At 39.1% G+C, this 10,848-nt stretch overlaps 1 protein-coding gene across 1 annotated transcript; it reads right to left on the bottom strand.

Annotated features, from left to right (window-relative positions):
* Window positions 1-5,893: 5,893 nt before the first annotated feature.
* On the bottom strand, window positions 5,894-6,352 carry LOC18014711 (ubiquitin-conjugating enzyme E2 11). Its single transcript, XM_006396846.1, has one exon. The coding sequence runs from the start codon at window positions 6,350-6,352 to the stop codon at window positions 5,894-5,896; it is 459 nt and encodes a 152-aa protein (XP_006396909.1).
* Between the last annotated feature and the right edge of the window lie 4,496 nt (window positions 6,353-10,848).

The raw sequence follows: 10,848 nt of genomic DNA, 5'->3' as shown, positions 1-10,848 counted from the left end.
ATTTCGAATGATGACGACCCTAGCCGTGTTCCTGACCTCACTGGATAAAAGAGGGACGCAGAAAGTATTATTAATGTAGAGGTCATCAAAGGTGTTAAAGTTGGAGAGGGATTTTCCAGAGTTGAGAGGGTAAGTTAAGTTGGTATAAATTATGGGGGGTTGCGTTTAGGTAATGGTGGATCAAATAATGGTGTACTTGCTATTTACACAGGCAATTGTTCAGCAGGACAACAACATCACGAGAATATCCCATTGATAGAGGAAGCTGACAGTGATGAGGGAAAAGATGGTGATGATGTTACACGTGATGGAGAAGATGGTGATGATGTTACACGTGACAATGGAAAAGATGGTGTTGATGTTTCCCGTGAAAATGCTGATGTAGTAGATGATGATGCTAAAGCCAAGTTTGATAACGAAGAGGAGGAATATAGAGGGTTTGATTTTGATTATGGTCCCCCTCCTGAAGTTGTAGAAACACAACATTTTGAATGGGAAGATGGTATGAATCTGAGAGTGGGGAAACAATTTGCATGTAAACAAGATTTGATAGATTTAGTGTATAGAGCTTCACATCAATATTGTTTTGGTCTGACTATAAAGAATTCAGATAAGAGGCGATATGTCGTGAAATGCGGTGAAACAGGTTGTAATTGGTATTTACGAGTTTGGAAGGATGTGAAAACACCCTGTTTTTCTATAACAGTATACCGGAAGATGCATACTTGTTCTCGGGCCAGTGCGAGTACAAACAGCAAACAAAGGAAAGGAACACCAGGATTAGTTGCATCTGTTGTTAAGGAGTTGTATCCAGGGCGATTAGATACACCAAATCCTCACGCTGTCATGCTTTTGGTTAAACAAAATGCTTCTGTGAGTGTGTCATACTCCACCACATGGAGATGAGTACAGCAAGCTAAATCTCTGGTTCGTGGCTATCCTGCAGACAGCTATAGAGATCTGTACTCGTATTTGTACATGCTACAGAAGGTGAATCCAGGAACAAAACACAAGGTGTTACTGGACGAACAAGGAAGATTCAAGTACTTATTTGTCGCTTTGGGAGCTTGCGTTGAGGGGTTTGTAGCTATGAGAAAAGTGGTAGTTGTTGATGCAACTTTTTTGAAAGCCGGAATGGGTTGTCAGCTAGTCTTAGCTGCTTGTCAGGATGGTAATCATCACCATTATCCGATTGCTTTTGGAGTTATTGATTCAGAAAAAAATGACAGTTGGGAGTGGTATTTCAGGCAGTTCAAAATGGTTATACCCGATAATCCTGAGTTGGTTATTGTGTCGGACAGAAATTTAGGCCTCATTAACGCAGTAGCTGAGGTGTACACGGAAGCTAAACATGGGTATTGCACTTGGCATCTTTCACAGAATGTGAAAATGCAAGTTTCAAGGGATAGAGAAATAGTTGCAGATACATTCATGGAGTGCGCAAAGCAGTACACAAAGGCCGAGTTTCTTGATCATTATTCGAGGATGGCATTAAAGTATCCTGCTGTGACCGATTATCTAAAAAGGCGTGTAGAAGTATCAAAATGGGCCAAGTGCTATTTTCCAGCAGAGAGGTACAATCTAGATACTAGTAACGGTGTGGAGTCCTTGAATAATGTGTTTAAAGATGCAAGGAAGCTGCCATTATTACCTATGATAGATGTGATTGTTGACAAGTTGTGTGAATGGTTTAACAAGCATATAGGAATGAGGCTGCTTCAACGCCACCAGGACGCAAACTGGTTGCCTTTGTGGAAAATATTTTTCACAGTAGATGTGCTGAATCTAAGAAGCTAGGTGTCACCAAGTTAAACATGATTCAGATTGAATACAGCGTGCTTGGATTAAATGAGATTAATTACACGGTGAGCTTGAAAAATAAAACTTGCTCGTGCAAGCTTTTTGATATAGACAAGTATCCATGTGTCCATGCATTAGCCGCATTAGAAGCTTACACGAAGCGGCCAGACAGAGAAGTGGATATAAACATGGAGGACTTGTGTTCGATGTATTATTTAACCGAGCAGTGGGCTTTTGCTTATAACAGAACCATCTATCCTGTTCCACATAAGTCACAGTGGGTTGTCCCCGATGATGTTAAGAAATTGAGTGCTTTGCCCCCGGTTTACGAGCCAAAAAGGGGGGCAAAACAGCAAAAAAGGCATCCATCCGTTGGAGAGCGTCGACCGAAGTCGAAGAGGACGAAGACGAGTAATAAGCGTCGGCCGGAATCTTACAAAATTTATAGCTATTTTACTGGAGGTGAAAACTCTGGAAGTGAAAACGCTGGAGGTGAAAATACTGGAAGTGGAAATGCTGGAGGAGGTGTCTCGGGTGATAACGTGGTTTAGTTTGGAAAATGGAGAGATATGTTGGGATTGTATTACTCGGAAATACTTAGTACAACCATCTTTGGATTTAGGTTTTATGTTGTGATTGTATTACTCGGAAATACTTAGTACAACCATATTCATATTTGGATTTAGGGTTTATGTTGTGGTGGTATTACTCGGAAATACTTGATGCGGTCAATATCTTCAAACGACGTCTGGTTTGAGTTAATGCGGTCAATATCTTCAAACGACGTATCGTTTCCCCCAAACGTGATAAAGCGGATTGTTATTTAACGTGGACCCAAAGAGTTTCTGAAACACAATCTCATTCATATACAATGGCTAGGCAAAGCGGATTTTCTGATTTGCCCATAGAGATGAAAAACGAAATACTAAAGAAGGTAGTCATTTCTAGCACTCGCGATTACTGTAGGGCTTTAGTGGCAAGTAGGGATTTATACCAGATCTCCAAGGATCGAATCTTCCTTCGGACCGTGGATTTGCTAAGCATGCCCACACCTTGGTTCTTTGATATGGCATGGATGAGAATGTTCAAGGACAGATGTTTGGCAGAAGGTAATCCTACGGCTCTATTTTAAAGAGGTCTTTCAATTTTTTCTATGACCATGATATAGAGGCAGGGGTGGCAATGCTTAAGGCGTCATCGGAAGCGGGATTCTCGTTGGCAAAATATTGCCACCAAATGCTTGTTCTCATCATGTCTGGATGCGACGTGAGCTTAACATCTGCCCCAGATTTTACACGGGCGGAATCAGAAGATATGCGGTTACGAATTCAAAGAGCAAGCCCTAAAGGACCCCCATATTTCACTCCAGCACAGTTTGGAGAGAGGATTACATTGGTGGTGGACAAAATAAATAACTGGCATTGTGGAAGTGGAGACATTCACCTAGTTATAATAATGATGGGATATGCAGACGTGCCCCCCGATTGGTGCGATTCTTGCCACTGGACACTGGAGGCGGCAAAATTCCAGTGGGATATTAGAAATAGCTTCGTGAAAGAGTGCCCAACTTGATCCATCAGAGTGAAATTTTGTTTTTGTTTTATTTAAGTATTACTCGTATAACTTTGTAAAAACAAATTAAAAGGGAGATAAAGAAGAAAAAACTACGTGGATGATGAGTAACTAGAATTATTAGTACAACGACGTTAAACAAATAATTGTTGTTCTGTCATTTGTTGATGAGTATAACTACGCTCTAGTTATACTCATTTGTTGTTCTGTCGACCACAAATAATTGTGAACTGGGGTGGAGAAGCAAAAGCGAAAAAATTGTGAAAAAGAAAAGTGAAAGTAGTACTTTTAGGTCAGAGAATGTCGTGTAAAAGTTAAAAATACGATGGAATGTTCGTCGGAAGAAGAGAAAGGTGATCATGTGTCAGATAGAATATTATTATAATAATAGAAAATAAGATTAAAAGAGACATGTTTCCAGGTGACGTCGTTTTGAAGAAGTTCACCAACCCTTAACCACCAATATACCAATTTCAACCGATTTCATAATTTGGAGATTGCAAAATACGACCACGATAAGAATCAGTATTTAAAAAAAATGGTCGTTTTCATGCTAACACTAACAGGGACAAGTCAAGAGTGTTTTAAACTATTAAGAATAATGAAAAAATAATATGAATCTCACCACACCCGACACTTAAGGCAATCTCCTTCTATAGTGACATTGTCAAGCTTAGTCCATCAATGATGGAAAGAATACATATCATACTTTTCCTCGAATTTTGTTTGATAAACAAGTTGATAATTTGCTGTTATAACCAATTATGAAACGTATTACCGGAATATATTCATGACATTTCAGTATTACTGCGAATACGGTATATCCACCAAAAGTAACATTATGTGGACGATGTGTATAACTAGAAAACAAAGCACAACTACGTTTAAAATTCCCAGTTGCAATAAACGAGACATGTGTTTTCATTTGAACACGTGTCTTATTGGGTAACAAATAGACCCCACTACAATTATTTATTATTTCCTGGGTTTATCCACGAAACTCAAATTTGTTTTCCCCGCCCCCAAAACCTCAAACATTTCCAATTTTGAGTTTCCCCCCACCCCAAAACAGACATTTCCAAATTTGAGTTTCCCCCCAAACATCAAAATTCATTAAAATATATGGGTTTACGCACAAATCACAACCAAAACACAAAACACTCACTTGTTTGCAAAACAACATTTTGTTGCAAGAATGCCAAGTCTCGGCTCGTCGTCCGACTCGGACATTTCAAGCGGGAGCCCTCAACCTGAATTGTACGAAGATTCTCGAATCCCGCGATTCTGTTATTGTCATCGTAAACCAATCATCAAAACTTCCCACACCGTTTTGGATCCGGGAAGAAGATTCTTCGCTTGCAATAAGGAATATGTAAGTTCAGCTGTTGATTGCTTTTAATTTCGTACCAAAAATATTTATACGGTTTGTGTCTTGTAGAATCCCGGATGTCATCTCTTCAAGTGATGTGATGAGGCGATGCTAGAAGAGATTGCAGATGTTCGGCATGATTTGACTGAGATGCAGGGCCGGAGTAGTTGGACTAGAACCATGAACCGGATTCACTCGACGGAAATTTCTCAGCTACAGGAATCGGTAATCAACCTGAAGGAGGAAATGGTTGAGGCAAGGAGGTCTCATGCTCTCCTTTATGAGATGGTTTGTGACTTGGTTTTGAAGGAAATGGATAGGGAATTGGAACAGACGCGGCGAACTAAGATATTTAAGGAAGTTAAGGACACAGTTGTTCTATCTGTTCTTGCTGTGGCCTCTGTTTCTTTAACTATCTACCTGTTCAAGTAGTTACGATTCATGGTTGTACTCAAGACTTACTCAATTTTCCAAAAACATGTGGTTACACCAAGTGATACATATTTTTGATTTTCGGGATTACATGATGATACCGAGTATTACATATTTTCGATTATCCGATAACATGTGGTTACACCAAGTAATACCGAGTATTACAAATTCTCAGTTATCCCAAAAACATATGGTTACACCAAGTAATACTGAGTATTACAAATTCTCAAATATCCCAAAAACATGTGGTTACACCAAGTAATACTGAGTATTACAAATTCTCAAATATCCCAAAAACATGTGGTTACACCAAGTGGTACCGAGTATTACAAATTTTCAATTATCCCAAAAACATGTGGTTACACCAAGTGATACCGAGTATTTCAAATTTTCAGTTATCCCAAAAACATGTGGTTACACCAAGTGATACCGAGTATTACAAATTTTCAATTATCCCAAAAACATGTGGTTACACCAAGTGATACCGAGTATTACAAATTTTCAATTATACCGAGTATTAGGGTTTCCTTATTAGGGATTCCTTATGTATCGACTAAGATAATATAGTGGATAGAATAACACAAGGAATTTTACTAATAATTTTTTTGTTAATAAATATATTACAGTCATAATTTTTAAATAATAAATATTTGATAACAGAATATATTTAAACATAAAATTCATTATTTTATTGTGAAAAACACCATGAATTAATGGGAATTAATTCATGGCGTGTTGCTCGGTCATCAGGCGGGCCTCCTTCTTGAACCGCTCCGGTTCCAAGACGCACATGCGTGCGACGTCTGCGATGTAGTTGTCCTCTTCCTCCTCGACCTTAGGGTGAAGCAGCATGTCATGGAGCGCTTGGAGGAGTTCCTTGACCGTCGTTCCAACCTTCCATGTAGCGGTGACGAGTAGCGGATGGAAGACCCGAGATTGGTCGATGTTGGGGTGCAGAATCGGCGTCTTCCACAACACCATTGGTGGCTTGAAGGGGTAATCCGATGGGAAACGGATGGAGATGAAGAAGATTCCCCCTTCGTATGGACTACTAGGGGGGCCCAACAGCGTTGCTTGCCATTCGTAAATGTCTTCCGCCACGGGACCTGCACTGAACCCACTCGCCGGAAACCGCACCAACTCCCTCAGATGAGTCATGATCCACGCCTTAGGGGCCATTTTGAAGTGATAAAGAGAGAAACGATAGCACTAAATAGAGAGAAGAGGATTTAGAAGATAGATATGAGTAAGAAAGAGAGCGACTCATATAATAAATACCCTTCATAACCGTTTAACATTATCGTGCGGAGCAGTTAAAAGTCACATCTTCTTTCTCTCCCCTAATAAACCGGAAAATATTTATTTACTTAATGTAAAAATCAAATAAAGTGTTGGTAGTTGTACCAGTCTTACGGCAATCCTCTAACGTAAGTAAATGCTGAGTAGACAAATATCATCCAGGGAACATTGTCTATACACTAAACATATTAGTAGTCTTCCCCACAAAACTAGAAATTTGAAAAAACTGAATAGTATTGCCCACTCTATAAAAAGACACTTGAGATATTGTAGTTCTAGAATTCTTCAAGTCGTCAACAAAATGGAGAAATCAGATGGAAAAAAATATGATGAGAATGGTCTGCTGATCATCAACCCACCACCTTTGAACATGAGATTTGGTGTGGTGGAACCTAAGTTGCCACCTTCGCCAACTGATTCTGAGATCGAGCAAGCAGAGCTGTGGGAACAATTCAAGCAAAATCTGCCAAAGGTAATATATTATCTCTATTTAATGGTTTATAAATATGTCCTGATCATGAGTGAAAATTTATATCTATTTTTTTGTTAAGGAGAAGGACAAAGACATCTCAGTCCATAAGCCTCCCCACAAACGTTGTACAAAACCGGAACACGAATTGATTCTGGATCTGGAGATAGGATTGAAGTGCATGCATTGCAGATTCGTGGAGAGAGAAATCCAAAACATGGACACATCCGAATGGGTAAGTAATTAGTCATTTGTTTTGGTCATGACAAATATAAAATAAGTTCAAATCTATATGACTGGAAATAATCAGTTGATGTTGTTTGGTTTTTTAAATTTTAATTGTAGACAAAACTCATTATTAAGTAATAATAGTGAATACAAATTTAGGCTATATGATTTTTAAACATAAATGAAATTTTCTACGTTTCTGTTTAAAGGGAGAGATGAAGAATATAAAGAGGAAGAAGTCTGAAATGGCATCGAAATTTAAATGAAGCCTTTTTTTTTTTTTTAACAATTCATATATGTAATCTCCTATTGTTTTTCCTCAGAACCTTGATACTTATGGTAATTTGATAATTTATCTTCGGAGAAATTATTTATGTTTTGGTTCAATTAATTTCATTATAAATTAATAACTCTCTCTAAAATATAAGAGTCCCAATGTATATTTTTAATAACGCATTTACGAGAGTAGCAGTTATTCCGATATTCCTCTCTCTCTCATACGGTTGTGTTTATTCGACGTGACTACTGAGAGACTACTCACATCCTTTCACTTCCTCCATTTTCTTTTTCTCTATTTAAGTTCGCAAAGAAGTTCCAAAATCCATTCTACTTCTTCATTACTTTCCCAAATCCATCACTTTTTCCTTCCTCCTCTCTCTTAGGGTTCCTCTCAGATTTTTCTTTTATATTACAATCCATCATTTTCTCTTAGGGTTTCAGAACTTTTTTCCACAAAAATCGGCCTCCACCACTTTCATATATAAATCCATGGCAGAGTACTCTTACCTACTAGTCCTACCAGATGAACCACTGGAAAAGGTTCTAGCGAAGTCAGCTAACACAATTGGTGACCTTATACGGATTCGCTAGATTTGTCATAGGTTCAACGACTGCACCAGAGGCCCTGGCTTCTACGCTGAAGTTGACCCCTTTAATATGGGGCATCCAGAGGATCAAGATGTCCATCTCATCATCGATGTCTTCAGAGAGTTCTATGATGCACGAAATCCAGACATGATTTTCATGCGAGGTATGCAACTCTTTTTTCATCGAAAAGATTTTGGAGGGATTCTACTGATCAAGGAAGCAGCGGATAGAGGGTACACGCGTGCAGTATATGTCTACGGGATGTTCATGAAACTTGTTATGGAACATCCGGAGGGTGATGAGTACCTCAACAAACTAAGCCGGGAAACAATAAGGAAGTGCACCCGCGACCTCGTTGCACAAGTATATCTTGGTTGGCCAATGAGTTTGCCAGAGATATTCAATGAAGGCCACCATCGCTTTTTACCGCGCCTCAATACTCTTATCCACTGTCCGTGCGGTACAGTTAACCGATGGGAGCGTTGGTGGAATGATGAGTATAAACCAGGGAACATCTGCGACTACTGCTTTTTAACTCGCGAATGCGGAAGGTTCTTCCTATATGTGTACCGGGTAGTTAGGGTTTTTCCTGATATGGGAGACTGGTGAATGTGTCTGATGTTTTCTGTCTTATGTTTTTTTTTTGTACTTTCTTATGTTCTGGATTCCGTATGTGCACATTTCGTTATGTTTAGTACTCCCTTATGTTGTCCTTATGTTGTGTACAAACATTATTCTACTAATTTTAACTCGAACTGTTTAGGCCTAGTATTCCACATATATAAGTGGTTACACCAAATAATACTACGATGGTTACACCTAATACTAGGTTACACCAAATAATACTAAAATGGTTACACCTAATAATACTTTGTTCCCAGCTTTATATGTGGTTTCACCAATAATACCAAGTTTTCCCAATATTTGGTTTTCAATAATCCATAATCAATAATAGAAATAGAAGTACATATTTCAAATGTCATAGGAGACTTAACGTCTCTGCTTTGTGTTTGGCCCTAGCTTCGATTGCTCTTGTTTCCGTTTACCTGCACCCACTTCTGCGTTCACACCGTCAGCACCGTCTGATTCTACCTACATATACCAAGTAATACAACATAGTGTTACCACGAAATATAAAGTATTACCAAAAAACAATGGATATTACTCTTCAAACTTCAATACCTCTTTACTTCTAAGCAGGTAAGGAGATCGGGCTACAAGCTGCTCCGCCTCTTTCAGCTCCTCCTCATTCATATCCGGCTCTTTCTGCTTCGGCTCTTTCTGCTTTGGCTCTTTCTGCTCCGCCTCCTTCTGCTCCGCCTCCTTCTGCTCCGCTTCCTTCTGGAGCGTTCCTCTGATTTGGAACGATCACAGCATTACCACGAGGTGCAGGTGGTGGATTCTGGTCAACAACATCCACTGGTAAAGGTGCTGGTGGAATGATGTTACCATCTCCATCAAGCCTTTGGCCTCTCGCATTGCACACATGACCCTCTTGGTCTCTCCAGATTCCATCATCATCACGAACAAGTCCATTGGCGTTTTCCATCATTGCCGGATCTCTTGCTTTCCTGTTCGTTCGCTCTAACTCAGCTAGTTCTTCGTTGCTCAAATTCACTAGCGGGATGTCCTTGTTGCTTCTGGTTCCACGAGTATGCATAAACCTGAAACACCAAAAACAAAGAGAGAAAACGAAATAAGCAAATTAGGTTATAAAAAGAAAGGTGTCGCGCATGTGGTGTCGCTCGACACTAGGTCGAAAAACTTAGTCGAAACTCAAAAACTAGGTTTAATGGTGAAATCAAGTCCCCGGCAACGGCGCCAAAACTTGATCTGCTCAAAGTTTAATCCCTAAGCTACTCTACAAGAGCACAGATGTGCAGTTGTAGTATCTAGGGGTCGAACCACAGAGACAAGAGATCACTCAATAAACCTTATGTAGATGGAGTTACGCTAAGCCAAAATATGCGAAACAAATAGCAATGCGACAGAGATAAATAAAACAGCAAGGAAAACGGTTTGTAAGTTCGATGTGGTAATGATTAGGTCTAGGGCGTTTTCAGGAGATCAATGAATGCCGATCGACTTAACTAATCAGGGTTCAGGTTTAAGCACAGTTCTTGAACTCGAAACACAGAATTATAATTAACCAACTTCCGTTGTGAGAATTATCTAAGTTAAAATCCTAGAATTCCAAATTCCTTTGCAAATCCTACAGATTTAAACCAGCTTTAATGCACAAGTTCGATATGTTCACAAAGCATCTAAACCAAATTCTTTTGCGAATTGCTACTTTGCTCAACCTAGATTCTTTCCAGTTATTCAATTACACTTCCGTGTCAATTAAGCAACCTAAGATCTAAGTTCTAGGTGATCAGTCTAGAATTAGCTTTAAGAACAACCTAAGGTGAAGAACAATAGATATGAACCCTAACTAGCAAGTTAATCAAACATTCAGAGAAAACCCTAATTAACCCTAAACCTAACAGGTGATCTACTCAGACATGGTTATTGAAACAACAAACATGATGAATAGAAAGCAATGGATTAAGTCGAAATAGATAAAGGGGTTTGAAATCTTCTCTCTAAACGAACAAAGTTCAGACTTGTCTCCCAAAGCTCAGAAATCGCAAAAGCCGAAAACTCAGAGTATCTCTCTCTCAAAAATCTAAGGTTATCGTAAAAAAGGAAAATCCTATATATATCTCTAAAACACGTCTTGGGCTTCCTTGAAAACGTTTAGGCCCAACTCCTTCTTCAAATAGGAAACAAAATCGCTTTTTTTCTTATTTCTCTGACAAGTGTCGAGCGT

The sequence above is a fragment of the Eutrema salsugineum genome, unplaced genomic scaffold (genome assembly GCF_000478725.1).
Source record: "Eutrema salsugineum unplaced genomic scaffold, Eutsalg1_0 scaffold_3, whole genome shotgun sequence".
NCBI lineage: Eukaryota > Viridiplantae > Streptophyta > Magnoliopsida > Brassicales > Brassicaceae > Eutrema > Eutrema salsugineum.
This window is presented reverse-complemented; position numbering and strand designations above follow the sequence as displayed.

What these genes read in the sequence shown, in the direction of transcription:
- LOC18014711 (XM_006396846.1), bottom strand. Translation starts at nt 6,352, where the DNA reads ATGGCCCCTAAGGCGTGGATCATGACTCATCTGAGGGAGTTGGTGCGG.